Genomic DNA, 25,322 nt, shown 5'->3' with positions numbered 1-25,322 from the left:
AAGAGCAGCCTAAGAAAATACGGCAAACAAGAGATTCCAACACACACAAACAATGGAAATAATTTGGGGACTCGATTTGATGACCAAAAATAAGTAAATCACTTGAGGGTCACATATGCTAATGTGTGTATGAGAAGTCTATTTTATTCCATTCTGACTAAGCAGTAAAAGATAAAATAGCAATTCACTATATGTGCTGCAAATCAAAATATATAATTAGATAATAGGCATGGACTTAGTGTGGGGGAAATGGGGTCACCTTACCCCACTTGCTTATTGCGTTTTCAACCAATACTTGGATATTTATGCAATGTGACCCCATTAAAATGGTATTATTGTCTCCATTTAATCCATTCATAACACTACAACAAACTATAAAACTAAGAAGAATGATAATATGTTTCCTGAAAGCATTGGTTAAAAAACCTAAAGAATTAACTTTGTATAAAAAAATGTTGTAATTATTAGATTGGTAACCAACCACTAATCAATTACCCAAGTTTCACGGTGATCTTTCAAACGAAATGAACTGTGATACCAAATTAATTACAAATGAAAAAGTTGAACTATTATGCTAAGAAAAAATAATAAGAATTAAAAAAAAAAAATTAAAATAACATCAACCGATTCTCAAAAAGATTAAAAAAAAAAAAAACTTGAATAAGATGAAGATATAAAGAATTGGCTAGAAAGGGAACGGTGAAAGATGAAAATCCTGGCCAGAGAACAGAATATGGAACAAACTGAGGTGTGTAAAAAGAATGGCAGAGTAGCACCTTGTCTTTCCCATTAATATCAGCTTTCACAAGCTTTGAGTAGTATTCCGTGTTCACTTTTCCATCTCTTAAAGTTTCAACAACGTCAATAAAAGCAACACGAAGAGCTTCATTTCTATAAGAACAAATAATTGAAAAATTAGATGAAGCAATAGACTTTAGCATTTGTATAATGAAGAAAATCAAATAGAAAATAACCAAGGCATTAAAGTATCACAATAACATTGCAGAACTGACCTTTGCATAAGTAAAGCGATATCAACTGCTTCAGGCTTTTGCTCTTCTTTCTGCTTACCATAAATTTGACATGTCACAACATAAGTGAACTTCAGATCCGCCTGAGCACGTGCTTCAGGGGATAAATCAAAGCCACGTGTATCAGATACTTCATCAAAACCAACTCCAGCCTCCAAATCTAAACCATAACAAAAGAAAAATATTACAGGCATATAACAGAAAGCAAAAAAATACTGGTTTGTTATATCACCCCTTACCTCCAGCTGTAGTCCTCTCCAAATAGGTCTGAAGCATAAGAGCTTTCCTATAATACATCATCCCCCGGACTGCATTTCAAAATGGAGAATAGAAAATACGCTACTTCAATTTCTCATGATAAACTTTAAGAGGTTTGAATGAATTATTATGTTGGTGTTATAGTGTGTATGTTATAAAGTGGAGAAATTGAAATGAAAGAATCAAAAGATAGTGTTGTCTAAGGAGCATCACTTGATAAGTACTAAACTTAACAGCATTCATTTTAGCCATAACATCTTATTTTACGGCCAAGATTATATCTACGTGATAAATTGCAAAAGAGTTGTATTATTTTGGCATGCAAATTTGACATCTTTTGACAACAAATTAGATAGTTTACAGAGTTCAAATATGTGGTTAATTATGTTCATTTGACCGCAGCAACTAGATCTCAAACATTTGATACAACATAATTAGTGAGGAGTAAAGCATGGAAAAATAAAAGAAGCAAATCCTGTCCATTATAAATTGCAAAAGAGTTGTATTATTTTGAGATAAAAACTTGACATCTTTTTTGACAACAAATTAGATAGTTAACAGAGTTCAATTATGTGGTTGATTATGTTTATTTGACCGCCGCAAGTAGATCTCGAACATTTGATAGAACATAAAAGACTAAATTAGTGACGAGTAAAACATGGAAAAGAAAGAAATAAATCATATATGGAAGCAAATATATTAAAACATTACCAGTTCTGGCCAATGTTTGCCCTCGATAAGAAGCCCAAAAACGCAATTCAAGAATATCACTAGCACTATCAAAAAGATCCGTGTCACTTGCATTTTCATCACGGCCGATTCGGGCAAGAAAGTTTTTCCACTCATCTGGAGTGCATTAATTAATCACGAATCGATAAATAACAGTAGAAAAAGAAAGAAGCACAAAAGCATGTGTATACCATAGGTCAGACATGAGTAAGAGGCACAAAAATTATTTCATTAATTGCTGCAAGCAAGAAGCAACGATATTACACAAATCAATATTAAATTTTCAACATATGACACATTTCAACATCATAAAAGGCACAGGGATGAACAGATCAATTAAACCAATTTAATTTCAAGGTGAAAACTGCCCAGCCCTTTTTTGGGATCCAAAAGAAAAGAAAAGAAAATTAAATTCAACAGCCAAAAGTAATCCAGCTGACCATCCAAAAACAGCTAATATAAAACAAATTAATAAGATCATGCCAACGCAAAAGCAATGTGTCCAGCGTCTGGAAGAAATTAGGGCAGATTTGGGAATGACAAATATTTTGTTTTATCCCACAACCCAGAACATAATAGAGCTTCCCCTATATCAGCAAAAAAAACAAAATGGATTTAAGGTAATCAGGTTAACCTTCTCTGTCCAGTGAGAGGAAAAGAATTGATTGTAGCCAGCCAGACTGAACGTAATTAGGATGTCCCCATTTAAACCAAATTGTTGATCATAAAATTAGATAGCCGTTATAGTAAATTATTGGGTTGTTATGCATTTTTTTTGTGGGAAACTACATAATTAGGATCTTTGGCACCCCGACGGCGCCACATAGTATTCCCACAAGCGCAAGTCCTTTGGCACGGCTATGGGGCAAATCTCCGCTCAAGTGCTTAAGTTGGCCGGTCGGCCCCATTTAAGCCAAATAATAAATCATCACATTAGACGGTGGTTAAAGTAAAGAGAAGTGATATTTGTACAACCATTTTGTGACAACTTCTGGACAACTCTCTCATACTCACCTTACTCTCACTTTTGGTTTTTCTCTCTCGATTGTTTTTGACCAATATGAAGAGAGAAAGGGAAGGTTGACACAAAATTTGTCACCAAATGGTTGTACAAATATCATTACTTTAAAGGAAATAATTGGGTTGCTATGCATTTTTTAAGTTGGAAACTACGTAACAAGGGTGTTTGGCACGCCGATGGCCACAAAGTATTCCCACAAGCTTAAGTCCTTTTGACCAACTATGTGACAAATCTCTGCTCGAGTGCTTAGGTTGCAGCTTAAACCTCTTTGCGTCCTCGCCAAAAATGTGTTTTGCAAGGATCAAACAGCGAGCTCCACCACAAGCTTAGCAATTCTAAATCAGCAGAGTCAGACTCATTCGGTAGTTGTTATGCATTTATCCCAAGCACAATTGAGCAGATCCGTCATTTCATCTTCATCATGATTGGATCCAACCACCGTGAAAGTATTTCCATCAGCCTAACCATCGCTAAATAATAGTGTTCGGGCTTGATTTTCACCCGAAAACAATCGGCATAGGTAAAGAAAAAATAGAGCGATAAATTTCATTGATCCATGCAAAATCAAGTATGTCATCCACTTCGATCTGATATTGTAATTGAAGCCACATGAAGTTAAACTACCTGGAAATATCTTCTGAAGGTAGAACAAAATTGAAATGCCATCTTCATTTTTCTTTAAAAGCTCATCCATGCTATAGAGCACAATCTCAGAATAGTAAGGTGTGAAAACACTGCACAATCAGAAAATAAGATAAGCCCAGAAACAACAAAAAGAAAAATTTCTTCAACCAATTTTTTTTTACCTAAAAGATAACATTTGCCGAACTGGCTTTGCATGAGGCATCTTCATAAAGAGTGAATTAGCAAAAAACTCTAGCCTTCGCCTAGCCTCAAGATTTCTAGGAACGCTTGACGCAGAGTCTTTTATAGTCAGCAATGAATATAATCTTTTGACTTGCATTCTCTGCACATGCTCAAAGTTGGTACACTCACAGTAAGGTATAAAGCACACAAAGAAAAATATGATCAGAACATACTAATTCTGCATTTGGCCATTTCAACTTCTGAAACAAATGCCCTTCATCTCTAGCTTTGGTCAGTAAACTCCATGTGCCATAATTATCCCTAGATAAAATAGAAAATCAACATTAATCTGATCTGATAACTAATGAAATTAAGGGAGAAGGGTGAAAATTTTAACAGACCAAAGGGAAGTCTATTTCTAAAAAACAATATGTATATAATTGTATAAGAAAAACTGCAACAAACCTCATATCTATAGAAAGGACATCATATCGTACAACATCGTAAAGATCCTGAACAGCCCTAACTGCACCTCTTTCAAGCTCAGGTGTTTCAGTCTCTTTCTATAAGAAGTCAATACATAAGATGAGTTCAAACTTCAAAGTAAAAGGAACCAATTTAAAATTAAATATCACACACACACACACAGATATATATATATATATATATATATATATATAGGTGGCAATCATATCAAGTGAGAATGATATTTTAATGCGAATGGTAGGAATGATTTTCAGCCTTGAGATAAAAAACTAATGGCTGAGATTTAAATGCTCTATTAAAATAATCACGTGCCTCTTCTTTTGTGTTTGTATGTATAGACTTATATGTATGTATGTATGTATGTATACACACATATGTTTGTATGTGTGAACAATAAAAACTTTCCCAAAAGGTGAATTCAACTCGGAGGATTAATAGTTTGGTAATTTGGTTTGTAAAAAATCCATTGATAAACACAATAATAGAACTTAAAAAATTAAATACAAACCAGAATCCCCATCAGTGCAGTTATTCTTGATATCACAACAGCCAGCTTGTTTAGTCGAAAGTCCACATGAATACTCCTCTTTGTTGCACTAGCATTAATATCATCATATATCCTTTCAACCCTGGTACAACAGCAACAATTGCAAATGAGTAACAACACATAAGTCAAAATATCAAATACAAAGCTCATCATATAATGGAAATATGGTTCCATCCACTTCAACATTACAGCAGTTACATACCACATTCTTCCTGCATCATCTAATACTTCTGTTAAAATGTGTTTAACAGCATAGTAACACTCCTGAACTGCATACAACATATAGTCGTCTCTTGAAATCCTATCCCAAAGCTCATCTTGAGTATCCTTATTACTCTCAACAGCAAGATCCCTGGCCAAAAATATCTACATAATTGTGCACAATAACTAATCAGTGAATCATTACAAAACATAAAACAATGAGCATATTAGAGTATAGTAAATATAGCATTGTAATTAAATCCTTAGCTAGAAGTAATGTAAATCTTGTGTACACAACAGAAAGGGTTGTGTCATCACTTTCAAAAATAGAAAATAATTCTCACAGGGCAAAAAACCCTAACATTCCGATTCTGTCTTCTCTCTCTAAACTGTGTTTATCAGAGCACATGTAATAAGCAAAGGTCGCATGGAAGTATATATAAACAATGTGATAAAATGCATGATAAGATTGCCCAAGCCTTAAATGTACTACTTCGGCCATATCTTTAGTCAATGTGGGATTTTAACATGCCACCTCAAGCCCACGACCAGACAACTCGTATTCTAGCTTGGACAAATGCAGGTAGCATAATAATAGAGATCACAACCCACTCTCAAGTATAAGAGTAGTAACTAGTACTCCCTCCGTCCCAAAATGTATGACGTTTTGGGCATTTCACACATTAAGAAATGCAATTAATATTGTGTGGAAAATAGATATTATGAGTTGTTTTACAAAATTGTCCTTAATAAATAATATGGGAAAGATAAATGAAAAAATTGAAAGAAGAGAGAGTAATAAATAGTTAAGGTTATAATAGGAAAAGTAACATTAATGTTGCATTGGCATTGTAAAACGACATATAATTTGGGACAAAAATTTTCCTCTAAAGCGACATACAATTTGGGACAGAGGGAGTATATGCTTGTAATAGATATAGTAGATAACAGTTGGCACTTGACAGATATGAACAGCTGTCAAGTGACTGCCACCTGCCTGTAGTATATCAGGTTAACCTGCTATATCAGGTAACCCTCAGTCTCCTATATAAGACTGATTGTAACAGTTTTCTATAATGAATGAAAAATCAGAAATTCAGATTGAAAAGTTAGTTAGAGAATGAGTTTAGTTTCTCTGAGATTTTACATGGTATCAGATTAGCCTCTAGATCCATGGTGTCTCAACCACTGTCTCCGCCACCGGAGACACCTATTCCGACGGCGATTCCGATCAATTCTATACCGCTCGACTCTTTTCTTGAAGATGATGACTCGGATCGTTCCAAATTTGCCTTCACACTCAAGATCTCTGAGAAATTGACGGAAAAGAATTTTCTGCTATGGCATCAACAGGTTGAACCGTACATCAATGCTCACAACCTTGACGGTTTCATCGTTGCGCCGATTGTTCCTCCTCGTTTTCTCAATGCGCAAGATCGCGCTACTGGTACGCTCAATCCTGCTTTTCACAAATGGCGTTTAACTGATCAGATGCTCTTATTGTGGCTTCAATCCACTCTCTCCAGTGCATTTGGCTCGGTTCATCGGTTGCCCTCATGCATATGAACTTTGGGATAAACTTGTTGCATATTTTCACAAACAGATGTGTGCGAAGGCGCGTCAATTTCGTGTTGAACTGCGTTCTACTTCTCTTGCAAATCTTACGGTACAGGCTTATCTTCTTCGTATTCGTGATCTTGTTGATAATCTAGCCTCTATAGGAGATCCAGTTCCTGTTAATCAACATTAGGATGTGATTTTAGAAGGTTTACCGCAAGATTTTAGTTATATCTGTATTGGAAAGCAAATTTGATGTTATTGACATTGACGAAGTTGAGTCTCTTCTTCTTGCTCATGAAACACGTCTTGATAAATTCAAGAAAAAGGTTCTTGAAGATGTGGCTTCTATCAATCTTACTTCATCTTCTGCATCCCAGGCTTCATCTGCCTCTGAATCCTCTCAGCCACAAGCCTCTGTTAATGTTACTGCTGGTTCAGATTACTCCACCTTTAACCCTAATTTTACTCCCAATTTTGGTTCAAATCGTGGTAGAGGAGGTAGATCTGGCAGAGGTCGTGGTAGAGGAGGCAGACTTTCTAATGTCCAGTGCCAAGTCTGTTTTAGGTTTGGACATCCAGCTTCTACATGCTAGCACAGGTTTAACCAACAGTTTCAGCCACAAATTCCACCTAATTTCCAAGGTTTTCAGGGATTCAATAATGCTCCTATTGATCTTTATCATCTTGCATCTCCTAGTATGATGCCTTATGGTACTCCCTATGGTGGATACAATCAGCACTCTCTGGGATATGGCTCTTTCAACAACTGGCCTCGTCCTTCTGCTCAACAAAGGCCTCCCTCTGTGCAGTTCTCTCAACCAAGTGCCATGATGATTAATGCTCCATCTACAAGTGGCTCTTCCACTTGGTTTCCTGACTCAACTGCCTCTTTTCATGTAACTGGTGATGCTAGAAACATTCCGGAGCAGTCCCTTTTTGAAGGTCTTAACCAGATCTTCGTAGGAAATGGTCAAGGTGTGCCAATACATTCTTATAGTTCCAGTGTTTTTCCCTCACCCCTTAAACCACATAAAACCTTAAGCCTTAATAAATTACTTCATGTACCAGACATTACCAAAAACCTTAGTGCCAGTCAATTTGCTAAAGATAACACTGCCTTTTTTGAATTTCATGCTGACTATTGTGTTGTTAAATCTCAGGACACTAAAGAAGTTCTCCTTCGTGGCAGTGTTGGTCCTGATGGTCTTTACACCTTTCCCAGTCTCTCCATGGACACTGCAAAGTGCTCATCCCCTTCTGCTTTCTTTACTTCTCCTGATTCCACTATTAATACCATATTTCCTTCTTGTAATAATCAGATGCCATCTAAATCTCACAATTTGTGGCATCAAAGACTAGGACACCCTAATAATCATACTCTTAAACTTGTTTTACAGCATTGTAATATTTCTACAATCAATAAAGAAAAAGATATTTCTACTTTTTGCAATGCTTGTTGTATAGGTAAAGCTCACAGGTTACATTCACCCACTTCACACACTATATACACTCACCCTCTTCGACTTGTGTTTAGTGATTTATGGGGTCCTTCACTAACTGTTTCCTCTCTTGGTTACCACTATTATATAACCTTTGTTGATGCTTTTTCTAGATTCACCTGGATTTATTTGCTTAAAAACAAGTCTGATGCTCTTACTGTTTTCAAGCAATTTAAATCTATGGTTGAACTTCAGCTGGGTCATTCCATTAAATCAATTCAAACTGATTTGGGGGGTGAATTCAGACCTTTTACTCAATATCTTACTAGTTTAGGAATCACTCACAGACTCATTTGTCCTCACACTCACCATCAAAATGGTGTCATAGAAAGAAAACATAGACATATTGTGGATTTGGGTCTAACTCTTCTTAGTCATGCTTCCCTTCCTTTGACTTATTGGGATCATGCCTTTCTAGCTGCTGTTTACCTTATAAACAGACTACCTACTGCCTCTTTACAGTTTCAAATTCCTTTTCAAACTCTGTTTCACAAAATGCCTGACTATCATTTTTTTAAAAGTGTTTGGCTGCTCTTGCTTTCCTTTGTTAAGGCCCTATAATTCACACAAGTTTGACTTTAGGTCTCATGAATGTCTTCTTTTGGGATATTCCACCACTCACAAAGGGTATAAGTGTCTGTCTCCTAGTTGTCGTACCTTTATTTCCAAGGATGTTCTCTTTAATGAGTCCAGATTTCCTTATCTTTCTTTATTTCAAAATTACACCTATGATCCTCTTCACCCTATCCAAGATGTCTCTCTGTCCTCTTTACCCATACATCCTTCTGACCTTCCTCCCAACTTTTATAATCAACCCACCTCATCTTCTCCTACCTCTCAAATGGCCTCCCCCAGCCCTCCTACTTCTCTTGTCCCTACTACCACATCAGCAACTAACACTGAACCTCAATCATCTACAGCTTCCCAACACTCTGCACATACTACTGCCCCTTTACCTGTTAATGCTCACCCTATGCAAACTCGTTCTAAGTTTGGTATTGTCCTCCCTCGTCTTAACCCCAACCTTTTTCTCACCTACATTGAACCTAAGAATGTTAAGCAGGCCTTACTTGATCCTAAGTGGCGTGCTGCAATGCAGGATGAATTTGACGCACCGCAGAAAAACAGCACATGGTCCCTGGTGCCTTTGCCTCCCAATAGGAAAGCCATTGGGTGTAAATGGGTATTTAGAGTCAAAGAAAACTCTGATGGTACTCTAAATAAGTTCAAAGCTCGTCTGGTTGCTAAAGGATTTCATCAAGTGCAAGGCTTTGATTTCACTGAAACTTTCTCACGTGTGATAAAACCCATCACTATTAGACTCATACTTACTCTTGCCTTGTCCTACAAGTGGCCTATCCAGCAATTGGACGTTAACAATGCCTTTCTCAAATGGTATCCTTGAAGAAGAAGTTTACATGCAGCAACCTCCAGGGTTTGAACATTCTGATTCTACATTAGTGTGCAAACTCCATAAGGCTCTTTATGGTCTTAAACAGGCACCCAGGCAGTGGTTTGAGAGGTTAACTACTGCTCTCATTCAGTTTGGCTTTCAGGCTAGTAAATGTGATCCCTCTTTGTTTACCTATGCTAAGCAGAAACAAGTTGTCTATCTACTTGTTTATGTAGATGACATAATTATAAGTGGTAGTTCTCCTTCATTAGTTTCTGCTTTAGTTAAGCAACTTGATTCAGGGTTTAGCCTTAAGCAACTTGGTCTGTTGGAATATTTTCTTGGCATTGAAGTAAAGCATCTTCCCAACAATTCTCTTTTGCTCACTCAAAGTAAATACATTAAAGATTTACTAGCCAAAACACATATGCTTGAATGCAACTCCATCAATACTCCTATGGTGTCCAGTTGTAAATTGTCTAAAATTGGATCAGACACCTTCTCAGATCCCTCTCTTTACAGATCTGTTGTTGGTTCTCTGCAGTATGCAACTATTACCAGGCCTGAGATAGCTTACTCTGTGAATAAGGTATGCCAATTCATGTCCAACCCTCTTGAATCCCACTGGGTTGCAGTCAAGAGAATTCTCAGATACTTAAAAGGCACCCTCACCTTTGGACTTCAGTTGCATCCTGCTCCAATTCACAAACCTCTCTCACTTCATGTTTTTTGTGATGCTGACTGGGCTGCTGATCCAGATGACAGAAGATCCACTTCTGGTGCTGCCATTTTCTTTGGTCCCAATCTCATTTCATGGTGGTCCAAGAAGCAGCCTGTTGTGGCCAGATCAAGTACAGAAGCTGAATACAGGGCTTTGGCACAAGCTACAGCTGATGCTCTCTGGGTCCAGACATTGTTACAGGAGCTCACTGTTCCCTTTAGCAATCCCACCGTTTACTGTGATAACCAGTCAGCTGTACTGCTTGCTCATAATCCCATTTTACACACCAGAACAAAGCATATGGAGATAGACCTCTTTTTTGTCAGGGAAAAGATCATTGCCAAGCAACTCTCCATAGTTCATATTCCTGGTACTGATCAGTGGGCAGACATTCTCACCAAACCTGTCTCCACTTCAAAGTTTCTTCTGATGAGATTCAAACTCAATGTCATTTCACACCCCACTGAGTTTGAGGGGGGAGTATAAGAGTAGTAACTAGTATATGCTTGTAATAGATATAGTAGATAACAGTTGGCACTTGACAGCTGTTCAGGTGATAGCTGTCAAGTGACTGCCACCTGCCTGTAGTATATCAGGTTAACCTGCTATATCAGGTAACCCTCAGTCTCCTATATAAGACTGATTGTAACAGTTTTCTATAATGAGTCAGTTGAATTATCCACGCAGTAGAATCAACAGTCCTAGGCATGAGGTGGTATAGTATTAAAAACCAAAATTCATTGATAACTCGAGTGCATTCTGTTTGGTGCTTTTAATGGGTTCAATCCATGCTAAATCATTGTGTTCCAAGGTTGTTTTGAAATTATTCACCTATGTGTAATTGATGATTTATGTCCAAAACAAGCCATAATCGATTATCGTGCTCTGTAGCATCGGTACTTCGAAATTCATGTCTTACCACTACCCGGTACTCATGGGTAATTACCGAGTACATACCAAAATTATTAATTTTTTAAAATAAAAGAAATGGGTACTCCATTTGGGTACATGTTGGGTACTTTTTGAGTGCGTACCTGCGGTCAGATAAATAAATATATAGTTGTTTGTTACTACAAAAAATAATAAAATTAGGTTTTCTTACTATGTTTTTATGATTTTAATACTTTTGTTACTATATGTATACTCTTTTCCTAAATAATCCCTCTGTTCCTTTTTAGTTGTCGTTTTAGGGTTATTTACATACCAAGGAAACTAATAAAAAAATTCAAAGAAACTATTTGTCTTTTATTTATCATCTCATTGTCCCTTAATAATATATCATCTCATTTCATTTGTTTCTTTCTCTACAATAAATACTAAAGGAATTATTGACAGCATGAAAATTAATGTCGCATAGAATTTTGAAAACGACAAGTAAATAAGAAGAAAAAACTACAGATACGACAAGTAATAAGGAATTGACGAAGTACGTAACAATTACCCAAGTCAAGTTATCTAAATATCTTCTTTCTATCCTAATTTTCTTGATTTTGTATCAACCCTGGTGAGAATGATTGGTTTTATCTATTATTATGTTCCTTTATGCGAATCAATTACCCCATAGTTTTGAACAAGGTGGAAAATCCCCATTGGTTTTGTTCGAGGTGAGGAATCCTTGTGTTATAAATGGTGAAGCATCCCTTAGAGTGTAACAGAAAAGGTATAGTTGTGGTTGTATCAACTCAGATTAGCAAAAGAAATAACAAGGATATTATAAAATATATACTCAATATTCTAGCAAGCAATAAAAAAAGTTAAAAAAAATAATAATGATTCTACTCGAGACACGGAAAATGAGCTTGTAATACAACCAATGTTGAAAATGAAAAATTTGAAATTACCTTGCTTGCAAGTAGAAAAAGTGGCCACTGAACCAAAGGAATATCTCGAGAATTTCGTGGCATTAAAAGCAACTCCAGTTCACTACAATAAAGGAAAAAATGGCATCAATATCCCACAGGTCTGTGGATCAAACCAGGCTCTGATACAAACATTAAGCTGAATAATAATATATTTGTTGTATAAAAGAGAAAGGAGTATACAATATAAATACATAAGGCACAACCTACTCAACCCCTAAGGATCTGTTTGCTTGGAGACGTTTGGAGTACACAATATTTTAAATGAAGTTTGTTTGGTTCAATTTTTAGGAGGGAGGAGAGGGAGGGACTAGGGAGGCAGGAATCTTAAAAAATAACTAATTATATTGACAAAATTACCCTCAGTATTTTTGTTAAAATCCTATTATCATTTTTTTGTCATGTCAATTTCATTATTTTTCATGATTATGACTCCATTTTTTATGTTGCAATCTCTTCCGTTCCATTTTTTTCCAAGTTCTATTTTTTTGTTACAACCTTTTTCTTTCCAATTATTTTCACGTTCCTTTTTTTTTTTGTCATTTGCCTTTTTTTACATCATTTTAATGTTTCATGTCATAGAGGCCATGTGGAAGTAGTAAAAAACTTGTTACATAGTCAAATCCGTAAATTAAATGAGTGTTGTAAGATTTTAAGGGTAAAAGGGTAGATTAATTTTAAACAGCATTCCAGTATCAGATAAGAAGCGGAGGCAAATAAAGATAGGAAAATGATATAGGGTCCCATGACTAACAAGTTGGTTATATAATCTTCCTCCCTTAGATTTCTGATAATCTCATTCCAAAACGGGGAGAACCGAGCAGCATCAACCTTGTTCTTTTCAACAACCTTCAAATGAACAGTAAAAAGAAAAGTAAATTGCTCAACTTCAAAAAAGATTCAGCCCACGGGAGAAAAATGCAATATAACCTAGCAATCAATATGAATAAATATATAATTCGTAGTAAAGAAGTATCCTGGAACAACCATAACAATTTAAACTAATTTACTTTTTCAAGTCTTCATAGCTAAAGGCAATACCTGAACAGAAGACAGTTGGGCACTCCTGAAAAAAATAGAGAAAATATACGTAAGCTTATATATTAAAAAAAAAATACACAAATTATGGGGCAAAACAGAAAAGAAGCTACAGTATTGCGATACAGTTTTGCCAACCTCAGATTACAGAAAATAGCGGTTTGTTCAAATTCCGTAACGCAACAGTGTTATAGCAACATTATAGCTACTATTTGACAACATTTTGTACCAAACAGTGTATGGTTGAAAAATAGCAAATTGTTCAAATTCCTCTACAATATAGTGCTGTTATAGCTTGCTATTTAACAACACCGGGAAGAGATAGAACAATAATGTAGTTTTACTATTTCTTTTCTTTTTGCAGTTTGTAAGCGCATGGGCCTTGTGGGCTTTTTGTTCACTTCCAGTTTTTATTGTTTTCTACAGCTATAACTAACTGCAGTTTAGTAACAGCAATGCGTTCAGCTCCTCTATGTATACAAAAATAGAATGGGCCAAGCCATTCAACATTTCAGGAAGTCAATTTAGATTTTCCCACAATGAAATGTTTTCTCGTTCAAATTCTTGTAGACGCTTTAACGGACAGCTACCTTCCAACTACAGAATGAAAAACCACAATTAAAACAAGAAAAATCACAGATCACATGCAACACCTGTTGGGAAGAGCAACATGAAGATTGTCCATGAAAGCTCCAGGAAACTGCTCAAAAAGTTTTTGCAGGGCTTCCAATGACCTTATCTGATGACCATATGCAACCAAGAAAATATTAATGCTAAGAAAATTTATATTAACATGTACAGAAGGACAGGACCAACAGCAGGTAAAAGATATTAATACTAACAAAGCATACTATTAAAAGGATTTACAAGTTGTTCAATCATAACATACCTCTCCCAGACGAGCTCTTGCCCCAAGCAAGAATCCCCATACGGCCGATACAAGTGTGTAAAACACATATATGTCCAATAGATAAATCTGAAATTAAAAGAACTAGCAAATTGGAAACAACTACCAAAACCCACAACAAAAAGAACAGAGAAAAAATGTCATTGTGATAGTTAAAGGAAATAATAATAAATTATTGATGATGGAAAAACAATTAGAGATCGGTGTATAACCAGAAATACTAACTTATATAGGTTATCTCAACCACAAGCTTCTATACTATTTACTAACTACCAAACCAGAAAAGAAAGAAGAAGAAAAAAACGGTACTGGCAAGAAGAATAGAAGCAGCTGAGCAGGGCATAAGATGTACTCTTCTCAGTTGATATTATTTGAAGAAAGGCGCTTAGTAATTAAGCACAATAAAAGGATTTGTAGTATTGATTAATCCATTTAGCCAACTCGACTTGGTAGTAAAAGACTTGATTATTGTAATTAAAACTAGGGCAAAACGGGGGGTAAAAAAGAAGAAAACAACGGCAATGCACTTACGAAAAACACTGGAGCCCACACGCTAACAATGGTCAGAGCATTGTGATTATCTGCAAGAATACAGGTACTTTAGTAACTGATAGTATCAACACGAAACAAAAAGACATAACTGCAAGTTTAAACAACGCAGCTTACTTTTTGATACAAAATCATGCCAAGAGTAAACTATATTATTCTCTTTTATAATATCCCTTGTTGGCTTCACTAGTGGCTTGATCTGCAAACCTCAAAGATAAATTATTCAAGGACAAAAATATATAAGCATGCATACATTAGGTGCAAACAAAATCATCCACTCATCCACTCCACACACGCGTGCACACACACATGACCAAAGAGATGCATAATTCCAATTTGGAGGCAGCTATGAGAATATAACGAACCTGAAGAAAGTAAGCAAACGAAAATTTTGCACTCAAAATGACAAGCCAAAACAGCATATACCTATGAAAAACAACCAGGTCTATGTTAGACTCAAAAATTTGATACAAAGCTGGTAGTATTAATCATATGATTCTGTATTAAACTGGGAAGACCACAAGACAAAGTCCCTCACAGAGAGGAACCTCTCTTAGTACTCACTTCTAGTTAAAACACATATTGCACCTACACTTCTCACAAAAATTTATTGGAAGTAGAAGCAAGAACCTTAGTACTTCTACATGTGTTATAATTAAAATAAAATAAAAAACACAAACGATGATATCAAGTGCATACTTTATGAAATCCAAACTCCTTTCGTACATTCCCCGTCCAACATAATGTCGCTCCTTCAACGGTCAATATAAAAGAATCGACATTAGCATTCGGCATAACCACACAAGATATTGAACAAACAAAATAAGATGAATTATTAATACAACTACAAAAAAAAAATTGCAAATGAAGACACAAACCTGGCGTAGCCACTTGACAAAGCGAATGAGAGGCCAGCGATCACACTGGTTTGTCAGAAGATGACATGCAGGAATCCGCATGAGGAAGCTAATGAAAAACTGGACACCAGCATAAATCCCAACGATAATTACATATAATCTGAAAATAACTGAATTTGGATCCTGGAGTGCTTTTCTGCAGTCATACAGAGTTATAAATGTAAAATCATCAACACAAAGCAATAAAAAAATTGAACAGAAAAAAAAAACAACTGAATATATAAAAATCATTATCTTGGGCATACGTACACATAAAGGAAAGTTACAAAAACTGAAGCAAGGCTAAACCAAAGAAATCTTAGAAAAATTCTTGATAGAGCTGACCGCCTCGTTGTTGTATATGCACCATACATCATAAAAATATCCAGGACACCTGAAAAAAGAAACAGAGGTGAAAAATTATACTAGACGATGACAAGAAATATAGCCCTAGCAGTGGCGGATCTCTTCGGGAGCGGAGAGCTGCTGCGGCGTCCCCTAAACAAATGCAATTTTTTTATTACTTCCCAACAAATCATTCTTTGCCCCCCTCCCCCTCTCTCTCACGCAGACCCGTGCGAAACTTTTCAATCTCACATGACGCGGCATCCCATCACAACACAGTGAAGCGGATTGGAGTAGAGCACCAATGACAATCCAGCGAGATTGCATTCGCTGCTTTTTATAATTTCCCCAAATTTTATTAACTTTTTTATTCTAGATTATTTTGTGATGCCGGTCATTTAGGTAGTGCGTTATTGGTGTTTATCTGTTGCAAATATAATGAATCATGATTGATTCTATAGCTGGGTCTTTCTTTGATCTTGAAGTTGGCTGTATTGGGTTTTTTCTTTTGTGAATCATGATGGTAATTGAATACTCTCATTTTTCGTTTTTTTTTTTGTTTGAATAGTGAGTAGCCAATACTCAATAATGAAATTTGTTTTAATTACTTTTCCAATTGGTTTGACATTGACTGATTTTTTAATTAAGTTCATGTTGTTTAGCTGATTTGTGCATTTTTTAAAAGTGATATAACAGTTAAACATAAACAATTGATGTTGTTACTACTTGTCGCTACCCCCAATATTCAGGCAAGATTCGCCACTGAGCACTATCAACAACAAAAATCATTGCATTTTTGGAAGACATTCAACAAATAAAAGAGTACGAAACTAAGATGAAAGATCTAAATCTTCACAACAGAAATATACGTACTCTCGAAAAACTTCATCACAACAAATGTAGGTCCAAGACTAAGAACCTCTCGCAAGGTCTTGGAATTAAATTTTCCATCATTGAAAGCAATAATTGCTAGACCCTGAAAAGTTACAAAAATGAAAAACATTATGATGTGACAATACTGTGACACGAATGAATTATTTATTATACAGATTAAAAGTAGATAAATAAAAGCATGATGAAGAAAACAAAATTTAATGTCAAAAACAGCAGATGAAAACAGCGACATTTGAGAATATATTATGACTTGTTAAGACTAAACGTGTGTGTAAACCTGGAACATCATGAAAAGAAATATCCACAATCGGTGGAAACTATGATAAAGATGAAAAAAAGTCCGATGCTCCACAAAAGATGTTTTTCCCTGACGTTGACTTCTGCCAGATAACATTTTCTGCATTGTACACAAACGATAGATAAATAAATAACCACAGCAACCAAAAACGTATTGAAGTTAGATGTCACCAGTTCGTCAGAACCCAATAGAATACTAAGCTCCATCTTCTATGGATTCTGCAATAGGTTAAGCTACCATTGGGGCCAATCTATTATAACCTGCTTTCAAAGCTTTTATAATGATACATGTTCACTCAACTACACGTCATCATACATTTTTTATTCCAAAACTCTAAATCAATAAACCATTCCTAGTGTATCATTCTTAGTATAAGTATCATTATCACTGTCCTTTAACAGTATTTAATACAGAAGTGCAATAAAATGAACTGTGTGGTGTAATAAGGAGCCTAACATAATAATAAAAAATAAAAAAAAAGACAAACCTTTGATCTAGGTTGTGGCTTTTGGAAAAATGAAGAACTTTTGCGCCACGGCCAGCTAAGCTCAAAGCAATGTAGTGACCTGAAAGAAATATGAGGTCAAGCTACTAAATAAGTATTGTGTATAGAGTTTCTGACCATTTTCCAATAATTGTGTAATTAACTAGCAAAGCTTAGCTGGCAGGTGTTAGCATCGTTGTACAGTCGGTTCGTAGTTTACAATATTCTAAAGACAGTAGTATAGTTAGTTAAATCTGTTATAAGAGAACTAAATAAGGTAACAAAGTTCTGATAACCTTCAGCCTCAGTGTTTATAAAGCTGGATGTACCGTATTATTCATATTAGTATCAGAATCATTTTACTTCCAAAAAATTCAAATTCTCTCTAGTTCAATTTTATAAAATGGTATCAACTGCACATTCAAATAGCTTCCAATCATAACACACTGCTCCTCCTCCACAACCACCGGCGATTATTCAATGAATTTAATGCCACTCCTGTGATATCTATCACACATGTCACCCACATCATATCCTACATCAGCAAATCTGACTTCTCTAGACAGCACGATTCTTGGTCAAGCTTATGCGCGGAGTCTGTTATCAACTGCACATTCAAATGGCTTCCAGTCATAACACACTGCTCCTCCCCCAAAACCACCGGCGATTATTCAATGAATTTAATGACACTCCTGTGATATCTATCATACATGTCACTCACATCATATCCTACATCAGCAAATCTGACTTCTCTAGACAGCACGATTCTTGTTCAAGCTTATGCTCGGAGTCTGTTATTGGTGACCATACACAACATAATTATGTGCCCAACCCAATGTGACTGATGCGAAAGGTCCCAAGAGTATGATCACATACTTTGGCCCACAAAGCCAGTAAATCACTTTTGTGAGGAAGTATTTTAGCATTTTGCCCCTTTTTATTTGGACAAAAAACCCAAATAATTCACAACAAAAAATAATTAAATTTATGGGTATGAATGTATCTTCCAATCCTTATTAATGGTGGGTATCATTTCTCTCACTCCACTAATTGCTAAAATACAGAACATTTAAGAAAAAAAATAATCATGGCTTCTCTCCCTCATCATCTAGACAATGTGTGAAAGGTGCCACCATAAAACATGAAGAAACACAATTGCCTCTTGCTTTGCCTTTCTTTCTCCTTTATACTTCTCTGTCTCAATTAATCAAACAAAAGGGGAAAAAGACCATTGTTGTTGTTACTCTCTCTTTCTTCTTATTTTGTGGATAATTTTTTTAAGTAATGTGTGAGATGCTATGATTTCTATTCAATTAAAGTCCTTAAAATATAGCAGGTAGTGTCTTTGAAGATTTGTGTTCAATATTTGCCTTGTGAAACAATGTCGTCTCTGTTGTGCATAGTTAATTACTTCTTTGCATACAGATTAGAAGAGCTTGTTTTGAGAAAGATGAAAAAATAGTGATATTTTCTTTCCCAAACCAAGAACAAGATAATAGAGGGAGATGGTGCAGCAAACAGAGAGAAATGAAAGATGAAAATGAAAAAATTATTGAAAAAAAAGAACATTCAAATGACTCAACCACCCATACATGTAAAATGCTAAAATACTCCTTCACAAAAGTGAGTGGGTGTAAATTTGGTGGTTAGTTTTTTACCTTCAATTATGATGTAGATTTAAGTTTAAAAAATGAAGGAGTTGAAGAAAACTTTCTAGAGAAAAAGGCCTCAGCAAAATTAGTAGTTAGTTTAGTGGCAGTTAACTTTAGAGCTCCCTTTTATATGATGGTATAGATTATTTGTACTTATTAGGCAATTATCTACTTGGTCCCAATTCTAATTTGCATCAAATGATTCCCACTCCCTATCAACCCTGCAATCCTATTTATAGGCAACAAAATCAGTAATCTACAGATAAGAAACAATTTCAATAAAGGTGATGGTTTCAGAAGAACTTTTACCAGAAATACTCATTAAAATCATCATAATTTCTCCAGGAGGAATGAGATGCCTTCCCATTATCATTGCTTGCAGCTTCCTGAAAGTCCATGTAAATAAATGATAAATTACTACGGTACCAGAACGATTAATAAAGTTTGACAAAGAAGAGAATTTGAATGAGTGTTTCTCAAAACTGATTTCCGTATTAACTAATTCAGATTCAAAGTTTTTGAACTAAACTGAAGATTCTAGAATTACAGAAATTGACCTCTAAATGAAAACAATTCATATAACAGAAAACTGAGCTAGAAGACTAACTAGTACTATATAAGACTACAAGTGTTCTTAAATGAAAGAAATTATAATTTAAAATTCTATAAAACTCAACGGCACTAGTTAAGGAAACAAAAAAAAGAAATATTTGCATGGAAAACATCATCCTTTACACTTTTTTAACTTTGACTATTGACTACACAAGTTCCAAGATACTTGTACTATATTTGGTTTCCTTAACTAGTGCCCCGGGGCACTAGTTAACATTTTCCTAGTTTTTATTTGAATATAGTTCTTAAATTTCCTCATCCTTAAATTTCTGTTTGAATAGAGTAACATAATGTACAACAATATTGGAATTAAGGTGAGTAATACGGTATACTATTTTGTAAGTATACAGATTCAAACAAACTTTAGACTACAACAATACAATCTTTATGTCTCTCCTTTTGTTAGCTCAGGGTTTTTCCAACACCAATTGGCCAGTGAGCAGCACTCCCTAGCCGCTTGGCAATGTAACTCACCATCATTCGTGTGCGCCACAGAAGCGCCTCCAACACAAATGTGTGTCCCTATTACTGTGTAAAATAGAGTCGAAGGCAAGTCTGTTATGCTCCCACCGCTAGCAACGACGCTTACACCGCCGCTACACAGATCCTTCCACCACCAACAGCTCGACCATTTCCACGCTGTGGAATCCAGCCTCCCTCTACACCATCACCCTCTCACCCAAACCCTCCCCACCTCAAGCACCACTCTGAAGTTGTGTTCTCTTCAACTACTCAAAATCCTTCCCAAATCGTGGCCAAGGTTCGTCAAATCAACATTGCATGGTGGTTGTCGAAATTGACCAACGAAACCTCACCCCAACCCTTTTCCTTCTTCATAATAGTATGGCGTCTTGTCTTTACAGGACTTGCGACAAGCTGTGTTAGAAACTGTGAAACTCCATTGATGGAGCTTGAAACAGTTAGAGGAGAGAGAAAGTGAGAGAGAGAGAGAAGAGAGAAGAGAGAGAAAAATGAGATCTAACTGAATTTGTTATTATCTGAATTGTATTGATTACACTGAAGATTATAGTATATATAGTGGCTAACATTGATATGCCAGCTGTACATACTTAGCTCTAAGCTTAAACTAAGATCACTAACATAGTAGTGCTAAGCTAATCTCTTAAGCTAACTGCTCTATATCTCTAATAAGCTATAAGGGCCATCGATGAAATTGAAGATTTCATGGACATCAAAACAAAACCCCAACACATCACTGTTTTTCTCGACACGCTCCGCAAGTACGACCAGACGAAAGTTGTTTAGGTTTTCAATAAAACGAAAACCACATCATGTTCAAGACCAATGAGAAAATACACATCCTTATGTTAAACGGGTGATGCAGGTAGGGTAGTGTCAAAGCGGCAGAGTTGTTCTCGAAGGAGATGAAGGAATGACGGAAAGAGCCTAACATCATTAATTACAAAGTTGTTCTTAAAGGAGATGAAGGTGCTGCAGAGTCTGCATGGTAGGGTTTGTTTCTTTTTGAAAATTTGTTTAAAAAATTTATGGTACCACCAAATCAATGTGACGAGAATGTAAGGGGTCCAGGTTTTTCTCTCGTGTGTCTTTGTAGGACTAGTTTAAGCATTAACTCAAACGTGAATATATTCAGTATCTTCTATTCAAATTACTTAGATGAATGGCCATGCATATTCAAAAAATAACATAGCTAGATGATTTTATGCATATCCACAGCATAAAATTATGGCCGTCATCTACTGCTGATGTGCAGAACTCATTTCAACTTTTGACATTGTAAAGTTTAATAAAAATTTAATGGAACACTGTGAGACTTACTGCAGAAATAACATCATAGAGAGGAAGGATAACATGATCAAGGAATGACACGCCATTCTCAGAAGTGCAACTATTAGCTGTCTGCGCAATCTGCTGCCTTAAAATCTCATCCATCTCTCTAGCCATCTGCACTTATTTGCAAGATTCAATCATAAATGATATCCAGCGATATGCAAAAGCAAAATAGAAACTAAAATATTTATATTAAAAAAAAAAAGGAAGAACAAAAAATAATGAAGTTACTGAAAAATTTAAACAAAAGTAGCGAGCAACAAAATCATCAGTTACTTGATTTATAATGTTATTGATGAAATACTTATTTGTAAAATTAGGATTTGTTAGGAGTCCCACATCGGATAGGAGATGGCCGGACAATGTGTTTATAAGTGGGGGCAATCCTCACCTCACAAGCTGGTTTTGTGGGGTTGTGTTAGGCCCAACCATAATTTCTAAGAGGATTGAATTGGGAAACAATAAGAAAATCTATGTAATTAACCATATTTGGGGCCATAAACACTTTGGGGGCATTTCACCTCAATGTTAAATAGTCATGTAAGGACTTTTTAACAAAGTTGGATGAAAAAATGTAGCAGTTTGTTACCAAAAATAAATAAATAAAGGACTAACTTGTTCACTTTTACTGACATGAAGAACCAATTTGAAAATAATGTAAGCACTTATAAACAAAGTTAGATGAAAACAGAGATGGATTTGTTACAAAAAATAAAATAAAGGACTAACTTGTTCACTATTACTTGCATAAAACTAAAAAAACTAAACGGACTAATCCGGTACAAACGTTAAAGAACGGCCCCCGGATGTATTTGACCTAATTCATATCTAAAAATGTTTCATCACTGTTTGCATTAGTACCAGGTATCAACCAGTTCAGACCAATACTGCATTCATACAGTGAAGCAATCAAATTAATACAACTAAACTGTAACAGCAAAGAATACTTAGGTAAGCAATATCACGACAACAAATACCAGTAAATTAATTAAGAACAACTTAACAGAAACAATAAAAGAGAAAAATGACTGACACTGTTCAATTGACTTACATGATGGAATATGTAACACAAGCATTCTGGTAGAAACCTGACATTTGAAGCTTCACCCCATATTAGGAGGTATAAAGAAACATACAGCAATTTCTTCTCTTTACCAACAGCCTCCAAACTAAAACCACAATAACCCCTTCAATGTCGGTAATTATACACATAGATAATAACAAAATACCCCCTCCGTTCCTTTTTAAATGTCCTTTTCATAGAAAAGTTTTGTTTATATTTAATTATCACTTTCAAAGTTCAAAGCAATATTAAATGTTGTTTTACCAATATTACCCTTAGTTATTTATTACAGAGAGTGAAATATATGAAACAAGATATTAAATGAATGAGGCTATTATTGGAAAAGGATATATTATTGTATCAAAAGTAGTAACATTTATTGATTGTCTTGATTAGTGAAAAATGTCAAAAAGTGACAATTAAAAAGGAACGGAGGTGGTACAATTGGTTTTCATACAAAATATAAATAGTTGTACTACCTGCTCCAAATAGGCTGAATGCATAGGTAGTTGCACCAATTTATGTAATTATCGAGGGACTTCAGGAATACTTTCTGCAAGGCTGCTTCATCCAATTTCTGGAAACAAGATATAGATGATGAGAATAAGAACAAATATAGCACAAAAAATTGCTAAGAGCGGAGTAACAAAATAATGATAAAATATGAAATTATCATGCTGGACAAGTGGACTGCTCCGTACGGTTGTTACATTAACCAACTTGGTTTAGTTAGCTAACTATACCTAGATTAAATGTAAGGACTTAATTCAGTTAATCATTCGCTGCATTTTCAGTTTCACAAACACTTCTAAAACTCTCTTCCCTCTTGGAATTCTCAAACCCTCACATAGCGTCAAGAAACCTCTGATCCTGATGGCTTGTGAAAATCCTTCTAAGCCACCACCAGCACAGCCACCAGAAACTCAACTTCTGGCACCTCTTGTAAATGCACAGGCATCAATATAATACAGAAACTATTATTAAACTACACTTCAATACAGGCAACACAAACTTCCTTTTCTCTAAAACTTTCCACATTTCCTTGGTAGGAACCCTACCATTCACCCTATTTCATATAAATGAAAATCTGGAGTAACTTGTTTTTATTCCTCTAATACACTCCATCAAACTTTGCAGCGGGTATCTTGCTTCCCAGGTCAACCTAAATAGCATAAACCAAATTTAGTTTCTATACTGCATGTCTCAACACTTAATCTCCTCAAGATTACCCTCTCCTGTAGCTTGATTGTATGGCTATGAGCTTAATCACCTTAAACCCAGCTAGTTTCGTATGTAGCAATTGACCACAAACAGAATAAATCACAAGTTAAAATTGTGAATATCTAGTAAACTCATTTCATTCAGTAAATGATGTAGCATTTTGCAAATAAAACGCTTAACAGGAAAACCTTGAGGAAATCCAATAAGGTAAATGATCCTCAAGGCCTAGAGAATTATATACTTACGGGTTCGGTTTTGTCTGGAACTCCAAGCCGAGATTGCTCATTTGCAAGCAGATGAACTATGTGTTCATGCTGATTAGCAACATTATCTTTCTGGTGGCAAAAAAAATCATACGCATGATAAAAATGAGTTCGTAAGAATGCCAATGTCGAAATGATTTATACTTATAAAATATCAACAAAAAAAAAAAGTAGAAATAATCAAAGTTACTTAATTCAAGTAAATAAAAGAATAACAATCAGAAAGGGTACTGATAATCACAATTGTGAAAAGTTCCAATCAAATTACTTTAATTTTCAGACTGAATGAAGTTATTGCTTTGGAATCCAATTATGCAGTCCCACCAAGATAATTCAAATTACAATATCATCGTGGCAGAAAATCTAATCCAGCAATTTTAAAACCCATTATAGTCAATAAGTTTAGTTTCAAGAGATTTTTTGTAACAAAAAAAGTTGATTTCGTTTATATAGATTCATCATGATTTTTAAGCTGGTAATTCCTTTTCTGCTTTCTAGAACGCTAAACCGGGTTTAAATAATCTCTCAACTTTTCATGATATGGCCATTTTAAATTTCTATTTTATCCAGTGTAAGTTTTTGAATTGAGACTTTATGTTATTAGAGACTTGGGTGATCCAGAGAACTACAATTTTTTCATCATTTGCTGCTATCAAAGGATAGATTAGCTACAGCTCAATATAACTACAGTGTATCATAGAGTAGCTTAGTAATATCTCTATGGTACAATGTAGTTATACTGAGCTGTATTAGATTCTCTGATACCATATTAGATTTGTGTATTCGTCAATGGAGATTCTTTGATCTCTGAAATTCTGTTATTGCTTTTTCATATTCTGTTACAGATATAGTGAAGGTCTTTATACGGCTGGCTATGCATGGCTCAACTGACTCGTGTCGGTTGAGTTGGTTACAATCTATTGAGTTAGTTACATAGAGATATTAATAAGCCCCTCTGTGGTACACTGTAGTTATACAGAGCTGTAGCTAATCTATCCTTTGATAGCAGCCAGTTCAATAAAGTTTAAACCTTAAAATCTCTACAGACCTTAAAATCTCTACAGAAGTCTACACTCCTAACCATCAAAGGCTCTTTCTTGACAATGCCATTGGCAAGTCCACAGTTTTATTTACTGTCAATCAATTGTATACATGGGAGTACACAAAAGGACAAAT

The 25,322-nt window shown here is 35.4% G+C and overlaps 1 protein-coding gene across 3 annotated transcripts in view; it reads right to left on the bottom strand.

The window, feature by feature from the left end:
- The window catches only part of LOC11419593 (callose synthase 9), a 42,689-nt gene that overhangs the window by 13,685 nt on the left and 3,682 nt on the right, over positions 1–25,322 (bottom strand). For all 3 annotated transcript variants that reach the window (XM_013615050.3, XM_024773197.2, XM_024773209.2), the window contains exons 8-36: positions 24,129–24,218; positions 23,142–23,239; positions 22,651–22,768; positions 21,588–21,713; positions 19,485–19,561; positions 17,527–17,605; positions 17,019–17,138; positions 16,721–16,823; positions 15,773–15,896; positions 15,485–15,659; positions 15,306–15,358; positions 14,972–15,032; positions 14,724–14,805; positions 14,589–14,638; positions 14,040–14,126; positions 13,804–13,889; positions 13,154–13,178; positions 12,867–12,961; positions 12,095–12,176; positions 5,082–5,245; positions 4,841–4,961; positions 4,312–4,409; positions 4,080–4,167; positions 3,846–4,006; positions 3,664–3,773; positions 2,001–2,135; positions 1,271–1,339; positions 1,014–1,191; positions 777–891 (exon numbers count right to left, since the gene is read on the bottom strand). In XM_013615050.3, the coding sequence (XP_013470504.1) occupies positions 777–891; positions 1,014–1,191; positions 1,271–1,339; positions 2,001–2,135; positions 3,664–3,773; positions 3,846–4,006; positions 4,080–4,167; positions 4,312–4,409; positions 4,841–4,961; positions 5,082–5,245; positions 12,095–12,176; positions 12,867–12,961; positions 13,154–13,178; positions 13,804–13,889; positions 14,040–14,126; positions 14,589–14,638; positions 14,724–14,805; positions 14,972–15,032; positions 15,306–15,358; positions 15,485–15,659; positions 15,773–15,896; positions 16,721–16,823; positions 17,019–17,138; positions 17,527–17,605; positions 19,485–19,561; positions 21,588–21,713; positions 22,651–22,768; positions 23,142–23,239; positions 24,129–24,218 (2,970 nt within the window). The remainder of the gene's footprint in view (positions 1–776; positions 892–1,013; positions 1,192–1,270; positions 1,340–2,000; positions 2,136–3,663; positions 3,774–3,845; positions 4,007–4,079; positions 4,168–4,311; positions 4,410–4,840; positions 4,962–5,081; positions 5,246–12,094; positions 12,177–12,866; positions 12,962–13,153; positions 13,179–13,803; positions 13,890–14,039; positions 14,127–14,588; positions 14,639–14,723; positions 14,806–14,971; positions 15,033–15,305; positions 15,359–15,484; positions 15,660–15,772; positions 15,897–16,720; positions 16,824–17,018; positions 17,139–17,526; positions 17,606–19,484; positions 19,562–21,587; positions 21,714–22,650; positions 22,769–23,141; positions 23,240–24,128; positions 24,219–25,322) is intronic.

The sequence above is a fragment of the Medicago truncatula genome, chromosome 1 (genome assembly GCF_003473485.1).
Source record: "Medicago truncatula cultivar Jemalong A17 chromosome 1, MtrunA17r5.0-ANR, whole genome shotgun sequence".
NCBI classification, from domain to species: domain Eukaryota; kingdom Viridiplantae; phylum Streptophyta; class Magnoliopsida; order Fabales; family Fabaceae; genus Medicago; species Medicago truncatula.
Note: the sequence above shows the minus strand (reverse complement) of the source record. Positions and strands in the feature narration are given on the sequence as shown.